At 36.5% G+C, this 22,963-nt stretch overlaps 1 protein-coding gene across 5 annotated transcripts in view; it reads left to right on the top strand.

The window, feature by feature from the left end:
- The window catches only part of LAMA2 (laminin subunit alpha 2), a 343,741-nt gene that overhangs the window by 94,642 nt on the left and 226,136 nt on the right, over positions 1-22,963 (top strand). For all 5 annotated transcript variants that reach the window (XM_069010799.1, XM_069010798.1, XM_069010800.1 and 2 more), the window contains exon 4: positions 5,197-5,439. In XM_069010799.1, the coding sequence (XP_068866900.1) occupies positions 5,197-5,439 (243 nt within the window). The remainder of the gene's footprint in view (positions 1-5,196; positions 5,440-22,963) is intronic.

Here is a 22,963-nt window from a genome sequence, read left to right as displayed (position 1 = left end):
GGAATCTGGAAAGCCATGCCATTTCTAAATAAGACTTTCTCTCTGTCTGAGTTGGATGTGAGACTAAAATGAGATTAGTTGTTCTTAAATAGCCAATTGTATAAAAATTCTTGCATCAAAACTGTCTACTCTTTCATACATAATAGGCACAAACAATAATCCATAACAGTATCTGTGAATTGAAATATTACTGACCTCATAAATTGGCGTCTGAGAACACAAGGAGCTGTTTCTCAAAACTCATACAATCTCTGCTTCAATTCATGAGTAGTTGGATTTGGTCTGTTTCTGTCTTAAACCTTTAGGAGAGGCTAATCCAAAATGAAAAACAGTGCAAATGTATTCAAGGTGCATGATGTCCTTTGTATATAACAGTTGTTTTCATATGTGAGTATCAAGATAGAATTTAATGATTGAGGAACACTTTTGCATTGAGAATCTGTTTATATCTGTGATTTCTGATACTTGGTCACCTGTGGTATTAGAAGTTCAGGCTCCTATGTCTGAACTTCACATTCAGACTGGTATTTAGATCTCTTCTCCGTACTGAGTGTGAAGTTAACCCTTATTCACACATACCCACTAAAAAGAGAGAGCACACCTAAAGAAGATATTTAGAAACAGGATTTAGTGAGAAAATAGGATAGACTTCAGCGACTGAGGTCAGGACTAAAATGCTGATCAGCCAGCTAGTTGTAGTCAACTGGTTCCTTTCATCTCCTTTTCCCTCTATCTTACTTGTTCCTTCCTGATCCACCTTGATCCCTCCTTTTCTCTACCTATATTCCTTCCCCTAAATGTTTCATTATAAGTCTTATCCATTTATACAATCCCCTTAACACATCCTATAATGAATTCTGCATAGACTTTCCCGTGCTTCTCTTAATGAGGGGGGACCCCCCTGTAACCAATAACCCCCTTTAGCCTCAGGGTGTTCTGAGATAGCCTCGACTCATCTGCGTCACACTGGCACAAGGGTTGTCTGCAGTGCTTTTTCTACTCCTAACAGCACTTTTAAATAACTGCTTAGATAAATCTGTGTCATGGTAAAAGTCATATGGTGTGAAAGAATTTTTGCCAGCCTGTAAGGAAACAAGTCCTTGACTAAGTTCTGCGCTCTTCTTGATGAAAGAATACCATGTTTACTTAGCCACTGAACTGCAGTAATAATCAGGAATGTAATATAAATACAGTAAATACGTAGATACAGAGCTTACACCAGATTGTTGATGGAAGCCTCCATTAGAGCTAATAAATTTTTCTGTTGAGAAAATGAAATTAAAATACTTCTGTAGAATTGTGTGGTACCATTTTTTTTCTCTGCTGATATTCTGATTTGCATGAGCGCTTTCTAAGCAAAGGATTTATTTTTTAAATAGAAGCACAAGTGGGAGTCGGACACAATGAGATTTCCTGCTAAAGTAGCTAACCTTATGTAGATTAATGATTCACTTCAGCTCTATCTGAATAATATTAGTGTAGCAAATTATCCTGTATAGTAGGATGCACTTTTCTTTGTCTTATGAGGCATTCACAAGAAGGTGCAGTGCTATAACTTACGGAAGTGTTCCTACCATATGTGCTTCATAGTTCTCTCTGCTGAGACAATTACCAGTGAAAATGAGACCCAAGACTCATTTTGTTTCCCATCTTGAGGATTATGTTGCCTATAATTTGGGAAAGGTTTAAAGGACTATTTAGATTGTTTCCCTCCCACTCCCATAATTATACTGCTATGGTCACATGAGCAGAACAACTAGAAAAAAGCACCAACTGTGCTTTGGCAGCTGTGTTAATGGTCTTTTGCATGTTACCAGGCAGCTTGGTATTGCTCCATTTTCACATTTGTATGAGCAAACTTGTGTATCTAGGTTACATTCTGTTGAACTTATACAAATCCAGATGTGCTCTAAGATTGTGCAGTTACTCTATCAATTGACATGTGTTGGTTTATTGATGCTAACTGAAATGTGAACCAGGCATGCTCCATCCCCGTGGGAGTAGAAGCTCAGTGTTACAATGTACAAGGAAGGTTGGCTTCAGAATATTGAACCATGTCACTTTTTTTGATTGTGGAAACAAATGCAGCAGAACTCAGTGATACATCAGACTTCATTCGTTTTCTCATGCCACTAAGTGCTTGCTGGTTTTGTATTTGCTAATCAGCTCCACAATAAAAGAAGAGTTTCTCTTTTATCTGGAGAAGGATAGTTTTCCAGCTGATTGGAAAGCCAACGTTGCTTCCATGACATTGATTTGTTTTGAGAATAATCATACAGCTGCCATTAATTTTAGACTGTTTGTTGTCATTGCCAGCTTGCTGAGAAAGCACAGTAAAACATGGCATGCTCCATGTTTGCTGTCTGCCTCGTAGAACTGTGGTGAGCTGGTAGTGCCTGGTGTAGCTGACTGAGCTGGGGCAACTGTCTTCTCGATTCATGCTAAAGCTCTCCATGTCCAGCTTTTTCCCAAAGGAAAGGTATTTTTAAGAAGCATAGATTAGCATCCTGTACTGTCTTCAGCCTAGCCTTAGAAAGATCAGGAGTAACATCAACCAGGCCATGTTTTTTGATGTGTGATGCTCTTGATGCATCTTCCTTTGTCTGCAGTTAGCATTAACAGTCTACCAATATTTAAAAATACGGGTCCTTAGTTCCAGCTCTGTTTCTCTATCCAGGAAATAATTCTGTTAGTGGGTTGCAGATAGCTCAGTGCTGTTGTAAAAGGAACTCTCAGAGGCTGGAACAGTAGTAGTCTGGATCAGGTTGGAAACTGTAGCTGAATAGTAGTTAAAACCAGCTCTTCATGTGTATTCTTTTATTTACATTAAGAAGCTTTTTTCTTGTCAGATTTAGATTAAGAGAAATTATATCCACTCCACTGTGATGTGCAATATGCTGTTTACTCTCCACTGCCTTTTTTTTTCTTCTTTTTTGTTGCAGTTTCATTTACAGAGCATGCTAAAAATAATGAAAGCCAAAGGTATATAATAAATTGCACTGTCTGAAGGCAAGAAACAAGACTTCAAACAAATCCTCAGCAAAATGTGCAGGAAATGTTATTGGAAGAGGGTTTCAGTTTGAAAAGTCACTGTAGAAAGTTTCACTCTCCCACACAGCCTAGTGTTTCAAAGTAAGCAAACAGAAAAAGGCTTCCTGTTGATTACACCTCTTGGCCCCACGGAGCCAATGCATCCAAGATGCTTGCAGAGCTAAATGTTTTTTTAGCAGTATTTAGTAATGAATCTTTCATGAAGTTTTGCAAATTGTAGGACTTCCAAAAAGGAACCTATGATTGTGAATTTATTGTTAGATGTATCCTAAACCACAGATCTTCCACAGTAGAAGTCCTAGCAACGTGTTTAACCTCAGCTGTTACCCATTCAACATATAAGAAACAGTCTTAATATAAGGTAAATTGCTTATGTAAAATTTTTTAAAAAGTATTTATAAGTACTCTGGAATGAAATCTCTCTTTTGTGTTTCTTACATTTCAAAGAGCTTAACTGAGGGGGAAAAGGTTTGGAGAGGTTTGTTAATGTTTGTTTGTCTCTCTTTATTGTAAAGAGTATTAGTAATGTGGCATGTGACACTGATCCAGGATAGTTAAAACTATAATTGTTTGTGGCCACAGTGGAATATAGCTGTAAATGAGTTTGAGAGAGGAACTGGGATTTGTGAAAGGGGACAAATGATTGTATGATTCCTGTTGAAACAATGGAATGAAACACAGATTTTTTCATTCTCTGGAGTGTTTATTTTATAATATTGAAGAAAAATACAGAGATAATCCTGCATGAATGTACAATTAACAGACATGCTCTTCAGGTTGAAGCAAATACAGCCTCACCCCCTTCCTAATCCACTGAAAAACTTCGGCTGATAGTGATTTATTTTCGTGACTCAAACAATTGTGAATCTTACCACATCCTCAGCATCTGCACAGAAGGCAGGAATGATAATTGGAGATAAACATGATCTTTGTCTCCATCATCAAGTGTTTGGGAATACTTGCAATACTCCAGCACTTAACACATTTTCTATTTTACAGTGATACTGGTGGGCAATAAAAACAAAATATTTTCACTTTTCTTTCATTATTTACTCTTGGATATTCTTTCAGTAGCTTTACTGATTGTCTAAGCATTCACAAGAAATTTTGTGTGGACGAAGTCTGAATCTTGCTGCTTCTTTGCAGTGACTATCTCGTATAGAAAGCATTAAGTATTAAATCAACACTGCCATGATTTTGCAGTGACTATCTCGTATAGAAAGCATTAAGTATTAAATCAACACTGCCATGATATCCTCTGGCATCCTCATGTGCAGACTCACAGCACTGCGTCTGAAAAATATTAACTTGATATGTGTTCTGCTTTTATAATGGAAATAGCTCCTTGTTTTCCTTGGCTTCTGTTCTACCTGTGTAGCATATAGCTGTTGGTTAAAAACCAAACCAAATCAGCCCTGCGTCACTAATGTGTGTCATTCTGCAGTGGCAAATGTATTTGTGGTTTGCATTCTAGCAAGTGTCTACACAGAAGTAAACCTTGATAAATCAATTGAATAGGCAGGTAAAATAGACTATAATGAGCATTGATTATATGCTTGCATTCTGTTTGTAGTGATATTTGATGTGTCTCTGTCCTATAAAGCTTATTCATGGTCACAGTGCTGAGTTGTGTGATTGAAACAAGAATGTTTTATAGAATGATTTCAGCGTGATGTGATTACCTTTCAATAGCTTAAAACCATGTTTTTCTTTAACAGAGATGGAGTTGTAAGAGTTTGGCAAGTCTTAAACATTGTGGAAAACGTATGTCTATAAATACACATAAAGAAAAAATCCCACTCCTACAAATTGAAAATACTTGAAAACAAACTTTGCAAACATTTGGCTGAAATGGCAGCTTAGCAATTACCTACTAAGCTATGTGAAAGTGCTTTGTAATTCTATTTTCAAAGTCTCTATTGGTCTAATGCAACTAATTTTTTTTTTTTCAGAAATGTTAATGGAGAATTTGTTTCTGTAGTTTTAGAGTTTCAGTGTGATCCGAGGCCATATTGCATTTCTAGGGAAAAAAAAACGGTCAAGCATTATCATATATACTGTTCTTATTTTGGTAGCTATGAAGAAATTGGAATGAATTTGTAATTGTGTATGTACATGTATTCTAACAATTCTTCTATTTTTCAGATTTTCCAGATTGCGTACGTTATTGTGAAAGCAGCTAACTCCCCTCGTCCTGGGAACTGGATACTAGAGCGTTCGCTGGATGGGGTGGACTATCAGCCATGGCAGTACTATGCTATCACAGACAGCGAGTGCCTGACACGCTACAACATTCATCCCCGGCCTGGAACCCCATCCTACATAAAAGATGATGAAGTCATATGCACTTCTTATTATTCCAAAATCCATCCTCTGGAAAACGGAGAGGTAAGATCAGATGGTGTTCCATATGTAACCTGGCAGAAAAAAACCCCTTTGGTTAATTGGCAAATCTGCCTTCAGTAGACACGGTGTTTTGGTACAATTGAAAAATGGGGAGAGAATCTATTTGCAAATTTTAAAAGCTCATCTTACATGGTCCTATATGAATGCATACAAGGTTCATTCTAATAAGAATATTCTACCAAGTAAACCAAGAGATAAAAGAGTTTATTAGGTAGGCTCTAGTACTGTCGGACAACTTTACATGCTTGAAATATGTTTCCCATGTCACTTGTGACCAAAGGTGAGAAAAATCACGGACCCTGTGAAGTCATTAAAACACTTTTCTTTTAGCTGCATTTTCAGTCCCTGTGTATTAGCCATAATGTCAAATAGTAATGATTTTAGTCAGAATTTAATTTATTGCCTTAAGAGCTGACTCTCTGCCCCTGTTTATGCCTATTCCTTCTTCTTTCAGAGGCCTCTGCTGTTTTAGCCCAAGTCCAGGCACATGAATCACGGACCAGTCAGTCATTTGTTCTAACTGAGGGTGTGGAAAAGATGTTGTGGACTTGAGAATGAGAATCTGTGGTTGAAAGAGCAAGGTCAATGTAACACCTGTAGCTGAAAATGCAGCATTTTCAGTCGCTTAAAATGATGAGAGGGAAAGCCATATGTACCACATTGCAACTGCATTTTTTTTTTCACAAATTTTTTCCAACACTTGCTCTGCAAATGAAATTTTAGCCTCAATATTTTCCTTCTGTTATTTTTTTCTGTTCCGCTTTTTAATGGTTTATTTCCATACAAAGAGGTACAAGATTACTTTCTTCTGTTCCCCTACATGCGAAGCAATGTTCACGTGCAAAATTTAATACAGTTATTTTTGAGTCCTGGATATAAATATGTACAGTTTGTTTATGTTCACAGAAAATTTCCAATGCCAGTTGCAAAAATCGAAAAATTCAGCTTCCAGTGAAGGTATCCTCTTGATACACTTCAAAAAGATATAAGCTTGAATCTAAGAGAGTCTCAGATTATCAAGAGTTATCAGATGGGAAATAATTTTCAGTTCTAGGAAAAATAATTGCAAATATTTTGTGTTTGTAGTTGTATCATTAATGCTTGTATCATTTACATGGGTATTTGTTCTTGTAAAATCTAGCAGGCGCAGATAAAGTGATATTAAAAGAAAGTGCATATCCATGTGCTATATTTTTAACTGGTTTCAGCTGGGTGCTTTTTGAGGGGTGAACAGAACATGAGTTAGCAATTTGTCTCTTGAAAAGAAATTTTATACAGTTTCTTTGGGAGAACATATCTGCACTGAAAATATCATGCAAAAGTCATTATTCCAATAATTAACTTAATTTACATTGTTCCATTAATTTTGTTATCCAGTTCTCTCACAGACAGATACTGATTCCAGTAGTCTGCTGTCCTTTTGGTTAAACCAGTGAGTCTCTATGTTCTTCATTGACTGAGCTAAACAGCAAAGAAATTTGTTCCGCATGCTGCTGTATTTGCTATATATGACTGAAACATTGGCTTAAAGCCTACTGAATTGAGTGGAACTTCTGATCTTAAGTATGCAATTAATAATTTTTAACTGGGCCTGATGTGCCATCATTGATGCTCTATCCTTAACCTAATAAATGACCAGCAACTGATATGTGGTTTCTTTGAACACAAAGATGACTTTGAAGGGAGGAATGCATCTGTTCCATTCCACTTGGCAAAGAGGAGTTGTTAGGTACAGGCATAGTCTGTGAAAGGCATGATAAACCCTAAGGTAATCTTGCTTCCCACAGGTAGTTATTAATCTGAGATGTGTCTGTAGTAGAGAGAGAACAGCTTGAAATTAAAAGCCTAAAGATTAACTTTTATAGTGGTTGGAAGGGTATCATTCCACGTGAACTAATTATCTTACGTTTTTAACAATACTCTTTTCATGAGTAAACCACTAGTTTCAGCTGTCTGAGTAGCTAAAGGCTGCATTATGAAATATGTAGCATTTACAGAGAATTAACCCAGGTTAGTTCATTTTCATATTTCATCGAACATGTAACATAAAAAATAATATTTCTACCAAAATCATATTTGCTTGCAGTTGTGTTGCTGGTGGTATTTGGCTCCTGGTCTTCCAGTGGAACTACATCTGCATATAATTTATCTTTGTTCCACGATAGCAGTTTTGCCCTGTGAATCAGATATTGCAGCCATCTTGTAAGACTGAAGGAGTTATGAAATGTAAATAAAATGCCTTTGCTTCAAACCCCATGAATTGCTTAGGCACACCGTTCTGGTGTACACCCCGGAAACCTGATGAAGTGCACAAGGAACATGGTTGGCAAGCCAGTGCCGATGTCAAATGTACATCCACAGTACTCCCTGAAGTTAAAACCTGTCATCTTAGAAAATACAGATTATGTTCTCTTCATGTATACTTTCAATGAACATTTTAGTCAATGACTTGATTCCAGAAATATGTCTTGCTTGACATATTTCCAGAAATGCTCATTCTAAGCCAAATATTTTTTTGTCATTTAACTATTCCTATTTGCACCAGTAATACTATCTTGGCCCGTCACAGAAGTAGAACCAACAGCAGCTAGAACAACAAAACTAACAACAAATAAACAACTCCGCCCTTGGCAATTTATCTTCAGATCTGTGTAAGTAGCAAAAGTTTAAGTTTGTACAGTCAAATGGGAGCAAGTAATCTGTAGACCAGGAATTATTTGCAAAACGTAATTTTATTGAGTATCGTCATGAATTAAAGGAAAATTGCATAATGACATCTTCTGAACGAACAAAAGTGAGAAACTCGCAATGAAGTTTCTCTAAAAGTGAAAACTTGAATGCAGAAAGATTCCTAGCATTCTGGTTTCCATACTAAGATCAGTGATAGCTAGAAAAACAGTGTGTCTCAATATCATACTGGCTAAGGAAGACTTTTAGCATAGCTGTTTCACAGAATCATGGAATGGGTAAGAATGGAAGGGACCACAGTGGATCATCTGGTCCAAACTCCTTGCTTAAGCAGGCTCATCCCAGAGCACATGGCACAGGATTGTGACCAGAGAGTTTTTGAATATGTCCAGTGGGGGAGACTCCGCAACCTCTCCGGGCAATTTGTTCCAGTGCACAGTCACTGCACAGTAAAGAAATTCTTCCTCATGTTTAGGTAGAACGTCCTGTCCATCAGTTTCTGCCTGTAGTTTCTGAGAAGAGCCTGCTTCATTCTCTTGGTACCTCCCCTTCAGATACTTACATACATCAATGAGGACCCCTCTCAGTCATTTCTTCTTGAGGCTGAACAGGCCCAGCTCCTTCAGCTTATCCTCATAAGAGAGGTGCTTCCGTCCCCAAATATAAATGCTAAAGCTTCCCAAAACAGTATTTCAAAACAAAAACGAATGTTCCTCTGTCTCAGTATCCCCATGCCAGAAAAATAAGGGAAAGAGATTAGTTCACCTAATGAGTTACCTCATTACCTTTTACTGAACTGATGTTTCTTGCTTTAATAGTAATTTTAGATTTTTTTTTACATTGACTAAGACCTGTTTATGTAAGGATTAATAGGTGGTGGGATGAATCTGGTATTTTCAGGTGAGTAAGAATGCTTATTTCATTTTCTTCTTTACTTAAACACTGTATACGAATGGCATTTCTTTGTTTCTTTGTTTCCTTAGATGATCATTAGTTTGAGAACTAAAAGTTAGTGGGTTACCATAGTGATTTTTGCTTCACTTCCCTGAGCCTCTAATGTTTACATCCAGTTTGTACCTTTTTTATTGAAATATTTCTTCTTCTGCTAGACTGCAATTTGTTTCACAACCTCTTTACCTTGATGACTAGGTGAATGTAGGGCTCTGAACATTAGCTTTCAATGTTGTAATTTTATCTTCTGTGAGATGCTGAAAGATTTTTCTTAGCAAATGCTTGTTTGAATTAGCACATGCAGTATTTGTATTTTGATACATGGGAATTTTTCCTCTTGCTTGCAGTTGTTTCAAAGCTGGACCCTCTGAAAACTTCAGGTGCAACAGATGATCTCTATAACATGTTAAGAAAATGTATATCTTTTTACAGAAAAAGGACACATAGTTTTGTAGGAAGTAAAATTGGAGGTTACACTTGGAAAAAGCTTTATTCAAACATTAGTGGATTTAGAGTGTTTTGTATAGGCTGGGAGAAAATAAATATTTAGGTTAAAAAGAAATTGCTTTGTTTTTTCTTCAGTATCAAGTAATTCTTTGTGCAAGCAGATGTTGAAAGTCACATGCAATGAAAACAGTGGAAGAAAAGCTTAATTAATCTGATAGGAAAGCACTTCCTTTTACTAAGAAGGCAAAAAGAACCTCCCCCCCATATTCTGGGAAACATTGAGTTTCTCTAAAATGAGACTTTCTGAAAGTTTAAAAATGGGAAGGAAGGTGGTGAATTTAATTCCCACCTTTTAAAAGCTTAATTGGAATACCCAGTTGACTCCCTGGTCTTTCATCATATAGAGGTATTCTGTCAAAGTTGGTTTAAAAAAAGTAATAAAAAATAGTTATTGCTAGTGATGTGGAAGGTATGTAAACTTTCAAGAAAACGAAATCCTTCTCTGTGGGCAGAATCTGTTGTCAGAAGATGCTGTCTCAAAGGATATTTCTGCAGTTGGTTAGAGTTTGGTTTATACAGTGACAGTGGAAAGGTGAAATCTCAGGATTCCTTGTATTCCTAGTATTTCCTTGTACTGAGTAAGAGAAATAATCTCTGATCATTCTGTGTGAGATGCCTTTCATAAATTATTTTCAGTTGCTGAGAATGCTCTACCTTGACATTTAAATATAAAAAAATTGAAGGGTATTAGCCCTATATTTGAAGGAAAGTAATCTGATCATAGAAATGAGAATGACCCCTAATTGCAGGATACCAAGCAGACCAAATTTCCAAAATGTTTATCTAGATGCCTCATATCAAACTCAGTCCTTGGTGTTGCTTGATTCTTTTCAGCAAGAAGCATTTGTGAAGCAATCGGTGTGACCAGATGGTTGCTATAACAATATTGGTAATGACTATTGGTTTATTATTAAGGAGGTGATATAGTTCACTGCTATGTTCCATTGCAAACTGCATGGTATTTCCATGTTCAAAGGTGAAAATTGGAGACTGAAAGACTATGGCAAGAGCTGTCTGTGTGAACAATGGAGTTGAGGTTCTCTCAGTCCTGCTGTTCTTTAAAAAGAAAATTCTTCCTGCCTCCTCTGTGACTAAGGCTGAAGCAGAGGACTGACAGGGAGGGGAGTTATGGTGGAATTAAGTAACCTGTCTCCATCCTATTCCACAGTGAGTCTTTCTATCACTGCTATTATAGTGGTGAGAATTATATTGCAATGAAGGTGATGCTTCAGTTCTGCTCTGCTAAATACTTAATCTCGTTCCTTTCTTGTTATGATAGCAATGTGTGAGGTCAAAAAAAATAAAACACTCTTTCTGTGGTAGTAAAGACTAGCTTTGTATTATCATGTTCATTAGTCTTTATTTTCTTCAGTCAAGTGGAAGTTCAAAGTGTGTACTAACCATGTAAAGAAGAAAAATAAACAGAAACAAGTGCCTTGACAGTAATGTTTTTTTATTTTGTTCACTTGTTGCCATAGCACTTGAATGCTTGTATTATGTCCCTTTTAAAATGCATGCCTCAGGTCTCTTGGAACATCCCCCAGTGTCCCGGTACTTTGCTGAGCTTTCCTCAGACCAGTGATGCCATGAACACTAAACTGTATTATTTCCCAATGTTTGCATGCTAGTTTTCTCCTCTTTGTACTGTAGTGCTTGTCCTATTTGGTGCAGTCTCAGTGGTTTACAGAGAAGGAAGGGAAAAAAAAAAGCCTTAGAAATGGACTCTGAAGTCTGTTCTTCTCATAGCTAGATTTAGACCTTGAGAATCGCAGTGCTAAGAGGACAGAGAGTTTGAATTTTGTAAGTATTCAAAATTGAAATGTATTAAGTTGCAGACTGAAAATTTTATGTTGACTTTTTTTTCTTTTTTTTTCTTATTTATTAATGATGGAGATGCTTCACAGTTTCTAAAAAAAAGTGTGTGAGAGTTTGTGGATTACAGTATTGATGCTGCCTTTATGATTTCTATTTTTAGAGTGATCTTCTCAGCTCCTAACATGTATTCAGTATCTTGTCTTTATTGCAAAATAATTTTCTGAAGTCTGAACTCTTATTTCCCCTTTAGTAACAGTGATAAGTTTCTTTCCAAATGCATAAGACATAAAAAAGGTATCAACAGTAAAAAGTAATGCCAGTAATATTTTTGTCCATGGCCTCAGCTGCAATCACCCTAGGCATTTCTCATGAGTATGCTAAATTTCCTTATATTTGACTTGCATTTCTGTATACTGTAGTAGAGCGTTTGTGATTATGGCATATGGTGTCTTGTATCAATATTTTGTTGCTATATTTTCATTGCAAAAAAAAAAAAGATGCACAATACAAAAAAAAATTGGTAACAAACTATTATTAATGGATGAAACGGTTCAGAAATTTAAGTGGATTCTACTTCCAACCTCACAGTTTAGACAAAGACACATTAGGCAGAGACTAATGAATGCAGTCTGACTCAGAAGTTACAAAATAGGGATTTGTGAAGAGCTTTTTTCAGCTTGACGTCTGAAGAGGGAGAATAACAATAATTTTAAGTAACTCAGATTTTTTTTCCAAACAGTGAAAGGGAAATTTTTATTTTGATTGACATGAATTGTTCCATGTGATGCAAAATGAAAACATTTTCTTTGGTCATTTGACTTCTTTTTTCAACGCAAAGACAATGAAAATGAATGTCACAAAACAGTGAATGGAGGATGTGACAGTCTTTTGCCTGGATGCAAAGAAAACTTCAGCAAGTAGAGATCTTATCAGATGCAATCCTTGCTTCCAAGATGTTCTGCTTCCCATGTTTTTAGCATACTTTGAGTCAGGCTGTCTAGCCAGGTGGCACATCTTCATTTCCTAAGAAGTAGTGAGTTAGGTTTTCTCTGGACTGAAATCCAAGTGTCCCGTCAGTTTAGGATCTTTCTCATCCTGCTTTTCCATCTTATAATGCACAGTTAATTTTCTGTAGTGATTAGTAGTAGAGACAGATCCGTAGATAAATGGTGCTTATTATTAAAGATCTTACCAGTGAAGTCAACGATAACCTTCGGATCTGGTCTTCCGTGAAGACTGTTAATCTCATTTTATTTAGTGTTGCACCACTTCAGAGGTTGAGAAGTCCCTGCTTAACACTCTTGGATTTCTCATACTTTGTTCTTTGTGTTGGTTTTGCTTTATATTTTCTTTGCTTTCCCTCCCACCCCCACCTTCTGGCTGCAGCAGCTTCAGGAAGACTCACGCTCAAGCCATGATTTTGGATACCCTTTTTTTGTATATGATTGGTCTCAGTGAAATGATTGTGATAACTTCTACTTGTGAGTCTTCTTTTTCAACTGCTTTGAAAGGATGTAGCAACCTAAGTGTTACTTTTGTCTACCAAGAAGGGATGGAGTATTGATTTTCTTCAAGAATTTTGGCACTTAAGCTTTCAGCTGCTCCAAAATTTCCACTTAGAATAACTTTGAAAGAAATGGTATACAAAAAGAAATAAAACAGATTAGAGGTTTGGACAAAGATTCGGGTCTAGTTCATTTTGCTGCTTTTGGGGTTTTGTCTTTTCTTTCTTTTTTTTTTTTTTTAATTTGGTTATTTGGCTTAGTACAACTAAACTTGAGAATCTAATCTGAGAAAAAAAGACCTTTAAAAAATGACTGCCAAATACATGGATACATTTTACATACTCTGTTTACACAATGGTATATTGCCTCACTAGTACAAAGTTAACATTTCCTGTTTTTTTAATAGACATTGAAAGATATGTGAAAGGAAAAGACAAAGTAAACATTCAACATATGTGCTCAGTATCATAGGAAAGTATTGAAAACACAGAAATTAATTTAAGACAGTTTTAAATCATTTTATTATGCATGGTGAAAATTATCTTTGCAATAATTTATTCAGAACTTCTACAACCAGTTTTGCAAGTCGATATTTTCATAATTACATTATAGCAATATTCACTGCTATTTTTTGCCTAAGAAAAGGGAAACTTAAGGAATATTTTCAAGTTGAGAGCTCATACTGAACTTGAGTTTCTGATATTTAATACTACAGAAAAAAAAGGATATAAAATATGTAATGTACTTCTAAATTATGCTGCAAAGATGAAACAACTGTGGAAAACTGTGTGTAAGTAGTATTGCAGTCTCCCATTATTGTGAAAACAAGAGACAGGATATCTACTGGTACATCTGTGTGGGCCAAGTTGGAAGGAAAGTTTCTTTTGTGCAGTTAGACAGCCTACTTTTCTATCTTGGCATGTCTTCTCTCTCTGAGCAGAAACTCATGTTGTAACCTCTACCATTTCTTGGAAAAAAAAGAAAAACTTAGTAATCATATGAATCATAATACTTAAAAAGTAATAAAGTTGCAATATGCAAAAAGCATACTATACAGGGCAGTCCTTCAGTTTGAAGTCAAATTGGTTATTTACATTTTTCATTAGCATCCATCATTTATTGACCACAATGCTTACTGAAAAGAGATGTGTTACACGTCTTTATATAGATCTATGACAGATTTTCCAAACTGTGAAAGGAGGATTCATGCCTGTAAATGTAGGTCATAACTCAATATACTCTTCAAGTATTCCACAGGAAAATGGTACACTTAAGTGTTGGTATTTACTTGAAATGACGCAAATTTTGCTGTTGGGTTTGGCAGTAGATTATTGGACAGTAATAGATTTCATTCTGACAGCAAAAAAAGAGTAGTGGGTATTTTGTGTGGGTTTTTTGTCTTCTGTTTGATTAGAGGAACTGAAGATCTATTGTTATTTTTTTTTCCCTTTCTTTTCTTTTTTTTCTTTTTTTGGTTCATTGTTACCATGGAAAATTACTGGGAGAAAGAATTGCTTAATTGTCAAAAAATGATTATTTTTTTTAAAGGAAGAATTTGTTAAAATCCAGGTGGACTACGTGAAGGAGTAACTTTAATCACTAAAATCTCATTGAAGCAGGGAGGTATGAATATATCAGCCTGAGGCCAAATGTAGGTATGCTTTCATGTCCATGCAAAGGAATTGTATATAAAAGAAAATAAAAACCAAACAGCATAGTTTACCTGGAATTTTCAGTTTAAATAGTGAATGTCACAGAAATTCAATAGAAGGAAAGTTAGTCAATTAAACACTGTGGACCAATGGACAAATTGCTCAAAATTCAACTTGTTCAAAAATCAAATTATTTGATTGAAGTCTGGAGTCAAGAACATTTGAATGAAGAAAGCACAGAGACAAGCTGGATAAGAGTACATACTGTCTCAGCAAACAAGTCTCTGTCAGAGAAAATTGGTATATAATGCCTGAGGTAGAGTAGGAAAAGTTAGGGCTGCAGTACTACTTAATCAGGGTGGTGAGACTAAGTAAGGAGGCTGTGAAGCAAAAAATGAAGGCAAAAAAACTACTATAGCGAAAAAAGTAAACTATTGTCACAAAGTAAACTAAAGTCACAAAGGCTGATTTTTAAATCCCCTTAAATGTTCTTTCAAGAAGCAGTTTAATGGTACAACTAAGAATATGGGATGCAACTCAAAATGTTGTGAGAAGAGTTCAAGGCAGGATGGCTGAAAATACTGTTATTTAAAGACCGTTCTATAAAACAGCAATAATATTCTCATTATTTAATGTTGAGTAAATTTTGGAAGTTAGTAAAAAAAATAAAGCAATCTCTGAGGGTGGAAGTATATTTTTATAAGTTTTTTTTTTTTTTAAATATGTAGGAGTTTATGCATGCCATTTGCAAAAAAAGAATAGATCTTAGAGTATCCAGAAAGGTAGCAGCATATAATGCCTGAATATTAAAAGGCATTAAAAAGTGAAAGACATCATATAGAAGCAAGGAAAATAGGAATTTTGCAAATTAATGTAAAATTGCGGTAAGGCAAAAGAAGAAACAAGAACCAAACTGCTGCCCTTTCCTTCCAAAAAAATGACTGTGCTGGAGGCCTAAAAAGTCCTAAGAGAAGCGTTTTCAAGCAGATCAGGATTATAAAGCTAATAGACAAGTGAGATATAATAGGAGTGCCGAGGACAGCAAATCCATAGCAGATGAATTCTGTGGCTTGAGCTTCCTACGGAGGGACGTAAAGAAGTAATTACAGTAGAGCTTTTCTTTGTTTTGGAAGTTGGGGGATCTTCTGAAGGAAGAACAGATCTAAAAGAACAGTTTTAAGGCCTTGGCAAATTTGTTCCCCAGCTTTTATGGCTGATCACGTTGTCATATGGTGGGGAATATCCCTGTGGTCAGTTGGGGTCAGCTGTCCCAGCTGTGTTCCTTCCTGACCCCTCAAGCACCCCCATGCTCTTCACCGAGGGAGGCAGGGTGAGAAGCTAAAACGGCCTTGATGCTGTGCAAGCACTGCTCAGCAGTAGCTGGAATATCTCACTGTTATCAACACTGTTTTCATCACAGATCCAAAGCAAAACCCCACACAAGATACTGTGAAGGAAATTAACTCTGTCCAGCCAAAATCAGCACACTAGTTGACTATATAAGTCATATTATTTTATATAATGTATCATAAATGAAATATGAAAAATTCAAACAATTGAGAGTTTGACAAAACTCACGAAGTGTAGTTTTTGTAATTAAAGTAAGCACTACTATTTTTGTAACTTTGCAACAATTAATCATGATGGGAGCAAAGAACAAAAAGCAGATTTCATGCACATAATTCTTTAATCTCCTGTGTTTTACAGAAGATTTCTGATGACATTCCTGGCCTGGACTGTTCATTCTGTGCTACTTAGAAATGGATTTTTTCCCTCCCCTGACTTTTCTTCTAGTAGCTGCTGTAAAATATCTCCAAAGTCTGAACAGGTTAGGTTCATAGTTGGAGAGGTATCAAAGTTTGTCATATTCTACAACTGAATGTCCTATTTTTTCTTTCTTTATAAATCATTATAAATGGTTTTAAAGAAAATGAATGCTTACCATTCACAGGGATCCCATCTGGTTTTCAAAAGCATTTATCCGTTTATGTTCCAAATGACATGACACAGGTTTTGCTAGAACTTAGACTCCAACACTATACAGTACTTGTAATGGACTTTCCCACACATGGATTTCCATCACAAAAAAACCCCAAAAAATTTTATTAAAATTGCTCCAGTCCAAAATTCTTCAGAGTTGTGGTTCAAAACAAGAATGTTGTATCAATGTAAAGCCTATTACCACAGTTTATTTAATGATAACATTCAGGAGCAGATGTACTTGTTTACTGTTTGAACAGCTTAAATCCTCACATTCTCTCTCTTTTACATCAGCAGTTGTTTTTGGCAGCCGTTTGCAACTGCTTACAGCTGTTAAACGTTCCTGTGGATTTTCTTTCTCCTGGTCACAATTCTGTACTGGCAGTAATTTGTCTGTAATTCCACGGTGGACTCCACAGTGCCTCTCATTCAGGAAGAAAAATATAGTGGGAATTGCCATGAATTTTTAGGATAATCATATAATGAATAAGGGAAATCATGAAGTTTTGGTAGGAAAGTGGAGATGGGTGTTTGGGTGAGATTTTTTTACTATTGTTTGGTTTGGCATACTTAGAAGCCTTTTAGTTAAATCTGAGGATCAGAATGCTTTTTATTATAATGTCCAAGAAAACATAACTTTCCTTTTTTGTCATTTATTTGAAATTACTTGTCTCATTTATGATCATTGTCCAAAAAGAGGGGTACTACTTTGAAAAGTAGTAAAGAAAAAATAATACTTTTTAGGTAATGTCATCTCACTCCAATAGCATAATTTGGATTTTAATGTTGTGCTTTTTGAGTAATTTTGAAGAATGTGTTTAACAGACTACTGCATTTCATCCTTTAAGCAGAGAGGTGATTATGTTTAACTCAGTAATGCCTAGGTATTTCACCTCTTCTTGATCAGAACTCAGACTAACATAATTTTCATAACTGCTTTGCAGCTAGAGTTGCCATTGGCATCAGCACAAAATACCTTTTCACTGTTTTAAGAGGTGGAGTCTCACTTCTAAGTACACTCAGAAGAGGCAGTAGCACAAACCATCATGGTTGTGTTAAAGTACAGTATTCCAGGCCTTGCATCTTGTCTGAGTCCCTCATAGACTGTGGTGTGCATAATTGTTGCTGAAGTTATAGCCCGGTGCAATGTTTCCACTTATGTAAGACAGTTACAAAAAGAAAATAAAAACTTGAAATTATACAAATACATTTCAAGGTAATCAGATTTCTTATTATTCTGTGATTTACTAATAACTGTTGCTCTGACAATGAGCAGTCTGTTTACAAGTATGCAAGATGATGTCTTTGACAAATTGTTTCTTGTCCAAAAATGACAAGCATGAGAATTACAGGAGCCATAAAAAAAGCAGTGGCTTGAATAGGGAAGTGAAATTGGAAAGAGAAAAATGACAAAAGCAAGTTAATCAAAACTGAAGAGATGAAGCCCTATTTAGCTTAAGCTGTAGGGTATAGTTGTCAATGACACAATAGTATTTGCTAAACAGTTTGTTAAACTGACATTTGCCTGTATTCTTAGGGGGAATGAATTAGTTGAGATACAATTTGACATGCATAGCCCTTGACATTTTAATGCAAGTTTAAGCATTGCATTTCAAGCAGCTCTTGTACTCATTAGTGAGGCACAGAAGTGAGTTGTGCTTTCACTTACTAAACCACTAATTTATTAAGATAGTGAGATGTTTATTAGAAACATAGAAAAATTTGCCAAATATACCATTTCTTATATACAATTATTATAAATATGTATTTATGAAGAAAAATTGGATGCTGAGTTCTGGCATATGCTTCCATCTACTATTCTAGTCGTGAAATCAACTCTAATGATAGAGTAGGTCTTGCACTAAGAAAACTCACAGAAATTTTGTCTTTAGGGATTAAATCTAAGATACCAAGAGATTAATTAATCAGCAGTAATTTTCTGTCTACTGCAAATGAGCTATTTGCAACAGATAATTAAAGCTGCTATTGGATAGGAGAATTATAAGAGCTACTGAATCACCTGTTGAAAAATTTATTTTCAGCATTGTTCATCTTCATATCGATGTGCTTGCATAACTTGAGAATGTAAATCATGGAGTACTTTTCCCATTAGATCATTCTAAGGCTGACATTTTTGTCTTCTCCACTCCTGATTATGAAGTTTCAAGACCTTTTGTGCAGGACAGAAACTTTTCTTTCCTATATGCTGCTGTCTGAGATTAGATTTTAGTGAGGAACTGACCTTTCTTGACAATAGTTTAGGGTCAGACCACCACCTTACACAGAGCACCAAGGTTGAAGCCCACAGTCTTGATATGATGTACGAAATAAACTACTGAGCACTTGCACAAAGTGAGTTCTTTACCTCTACTAGCCAAAAATTATTGTAGGATGATGTTTCCACTCCAATTACACTAAGTACCTTTCTCTTTTTATGAAAGAACAAAGTCTTCCGGTTTATCATGAGTGAAAAGCGTACTGGTTAGTGATGATGTTTTCTGGAAAAGAAAGTGAGCATAAAAACTCTGTGCCACACAGCCACACAGCTGGGGTTTTTTATATCCTACAAACAGCTTGAGATTGATTGCACTCAAATTGCTTGGCAAAGTAGCGGGCTTCAAATACCGAAGCTCTAAGTAGAAAAATACACCACTTGGATTCATACATGGGTATTTTAAATTTGTATGAGAGCATGGTACATACTTAAAATTCTTAAAAACTTTGTTGAAGTGTGTTTATTTTAAGTGACTCAGCAGTTGATAATATACATTATTGCCAAGTGGCAGCATTTCTACTGTTGCATTAACAACAGAGGCAGTTAACATGATGCATGTTTGCATACCAGTTCATGCTAGAAACATGCACAGAAGGAGGGGCGGAAAGAGTGGTTTTAGGTGCTCAGCCATGGTGGTGAGCCGGAGTCTGGGCACAGTCCTCAGCACTGGCTGCCATGACTGCCCCACTATAGCAGAGCCCTCAGCTCAGGCTGAGTTCCAGAGCCAGGAATCAGATTTTAACCTCTGAGACTGCAAGAACTCTCTAGGACCTTGCTGAGGTTGAGGGAGAAAGAGAGAGTGTCCTTGCATGCAGAATGGTTTGCGTATTTGTGTCACCAAGGACTGCAGGAGGATGTCAGTAGACATCCAGTAGACTGCACAGCATCAGAGGTGACAACAAAGTGAGTAACTTAAATTTTACCTGGGACTCTGCGGCCTGAAGCCACAACTTCACAACTGTACAAAGAAAAGAGACAGGCAGAGTCTGTGCCTGTTGGTTCAGAAATGGAGACTCCCATGATGGTGAAGACTGCAAACTGGTGACTTGTGACACCGGGAGCAGGGCTCCTTCTTTGCCTGCATGTGGGCAGCTACATGACAATACCGTGTGTGGTAGCAGGCAATGGGCTGGGAGTTCTGTTCAGTGAGATGTGAGCCAGCTGTGCCTACATAACCCAGGAGCATCGGGAGGAAACTCAGTGACAGTAGGGGTGTACGCTAAGTGGTACATAAGCCAGCAAGGTGCCTTCCAAGTGATGGAAGCCAAGAGCATCCTGGGCTGCATTAGTCAGACAGTCACCAGAAGGTTGAGGGAGGTGATGAGAGCACACCTGAAGAACTGAGTCCTGTTCTGGCCTCCTCAGTACTAGATAGACATGGACATGTTGGAACAAGTCCAGGAAATGTTTGGGAAGACAAATAAGGACTTGGAGAGTCCTGTAAGTAGAGGCTGAGAGGGCAGGGTTTGCTTAGACTTGAGAAGTCCCAGGGAGATTTTATTAACAGTTAAAAGTATGTGGTGGAGTGCAAGTTGATACTTTTCTCTGTCTTGAAAGTCTAAATAAGTCCTTGTTCATCAGTATATGAGACTTGTCTACTGTGAAAAATTGCAAAAAGTTTCTTAGGCTATGTCTGTCATTTCTCAGTGGCAGAAACCCAATGAAACATGTTGTGAAATTCTAGTCATAGGTCTCATGGTCACACTGCAAGCCCTTTCAGGTGTTTTTGTTACAGAAGCTAGGATTGGATGGATCCAAGTGTTGCCCAGTATCCACACCCAGCAGCTGAGAAAGGTTACCTTGATAATTAATACCAGCCTTTAAGGGGTGCTGGAAAAAGGTGACACTATAGGCATGACAGAAACAAGAAGTTGTTTAGGAATGACTGAGTGGCTTATAGAAGAGAGGCACTATAGATTTAATACTATAAGAAAATCAACAGAAATAAAATGAGATCTCTGTGAACTAAAATTCAGCACCTAAACTGGGACAGCATAGCTTTAATGTTGTATTAGCAACTGCCCAGAGGTGTGGAACTGAGCTCTTCTTGCTGAAGGAAGGCTAAGAATATAATATCAACCTTCTACAACCCTTTGGCAGACTCTCTATGTGTCACAATGAAGTGTAGTGCAAGAGACTATTTCTCAAAAACCTGAATGTTCTCGGTGCAGCTAGTAATAGAACCCATGGTTTAGTCGAAAACAGAGCACAGATCCTGGTCTGAATAATCGCCTGTTGAATAATCATGTAATTACACACACGTGAATGCTACATTTTAGAATGGTTCCAGAAATTGTACACCATGTTTAAAACATAAACAAAGGAAAGATAATAGATATCAAAATTACTGGTGTTATTTGTGAATGGGCATCATGTCTTTTCCTGCAAATGAAGCAAAGAGGTAAGAAAATAAGCTCCAGCAAATGAAATGTTAAACTGCAATAAAGATGTGAAAAAGATTCTGAGTGACTGAATTGAAATAAACCTTTTTTCAAACACATCAGATGCAGGAAGTCTGCCAGAGAATTGGTGGGCTGAGAGATGATCAAAGAGTGTTCAAGAAAGATAAGGTCATTGCTGAAAAACTAAATTAATGATTTGAATCAGTGTTTTCTATAGAGACTGTCAGGAGAGTTTCTGCACTAGAAACATTATTTACAGGAGAGGAGTTGGAGAAGGAGTTGCAAACTAGGTTGCTAACTGAAGAGGTGCAGAAAAAATTGATAAATTGAATAGCAAAAAGGAACTCAAGGCTAAAATAGGTGAATTATAACAGTTGCTATTTAACTCCTCACTGTCAGATATTCTCAGTAACTGAGGAGTGTGGAGTGTCAAATGAAGCACTATTTTTTTAGTAATATTCCTTAGGCATCCAAGGAAACTACAGATCTGGAAACCTGATACCTGTGCAAAGCTAATTAGTAGTAAAGAAATGGAATGAAGAATAGAGCTGGTAGAAAGATACATTTCTTTGTTCCAATTTCAGAACTGGATGTATTAAGTGAGTTTAGTATGAGGCAGGTCTAAAACAAGCAAAGGAAGGACCTCTTTCCTACAATGTGAATGAGATGAGAAAATCCTAATTAAGTGATGGTGAAGATATTGAAAGGTGGCTTGGATTTAAGGTGAGACTGAGTTCATGGAAATCATTTGAGGCTTACCAGATCTATCGAAACTACCTATGGCTCAGGAAATTCCTGAGGAAGTGTTGTGTATGCTTGCTTTCATCTTACTGTTAACGTGCTGGTTTGAATGCTGTGTGGGGCAGACCGCCAAGCTAGATAGGTCTTTTGGTTCTGACATGGTCCAGAGATTCTAATGTGCTTGAGATGTCCTTTGAATATATTTGGTAGTGTCCCTGTTGTTCTGCATTCTTTCAGACAATCTAAAAAATCAGAAAACTATGTAATAGCAGCATTTGCTGGTAATGCGAAATTTAAGATAATTTTTTCTATTAGCAGCTTATGATACTACATGAAAAATACTGTATGGAAATGAGTGTTGCTAAAAGCAAAGTAATACATGTAAGAAGAAAAAAGAATTATGCATGAATGCTGATGGACTAGTCTTAGACTAAATTCTCTTCATAGTAGAGAGCTTGTAACATTCTCCGTTCTCAGATAAGAAAAAAGTTGATCTATCTTCATGCTGAATTTTAAAAATTAAAAGATGTTGACTGCTTCCAATTTTTTGAAATGAAAAAATTAGAATACTGTCAATTAAATAATTATGAGTTCCAGGTTTAAAAGGAAAAAAAACAAACAACAACCCCACCAGAGCCAGTTATTTTTGCTATTTTTTCTTTTGTTAAGAAGCAAATTTCCTCACACTGGGACAAGTAAGTGTATGTAGTGATGAAAAACATAACATTTGAAAAAGGGAGTAGAGCTTTAATACAGAAAAGGGCAATTGGTAGACATTACATGCTATGACTCAGATTCACGCTGTAACTCACAAAGCCATTAGACTGATTAGTCAGAGGAAGTGATCATATTGTATTACAGGGATCAGTCTCTAAGTGCACTGTTTCTTACAGAACCATTCCTTCATTACCGTTTTCTTCTGGCCTCTGTTGGAGATTCCTAAAGATTCCATTTGCTTGAATATAGTCCTGGACAAATGCCTTGTTAAGG

Source organism: Aphelocoma coerulescens, chromosome 3 (assembly GCF_041296385.1).
Source record: "Aphelocoma coerulescens isolate FSJ_1873_10779 chromosome 3, UR_Acoe_1.0, whole genome shotgun sequence".
Taxonomy (NCBI): domain Eukaryota; kingdom Metazoa; phylum Chordata; class Aves; order Passeriformes; family Corvidae; genus Aphelocoma; species Aphelocoma coerulescens.
Note: the sequence above shows the minus strand (reverse complement) of the source record. Positions and strands in the feature narration are given on the sequence as shown.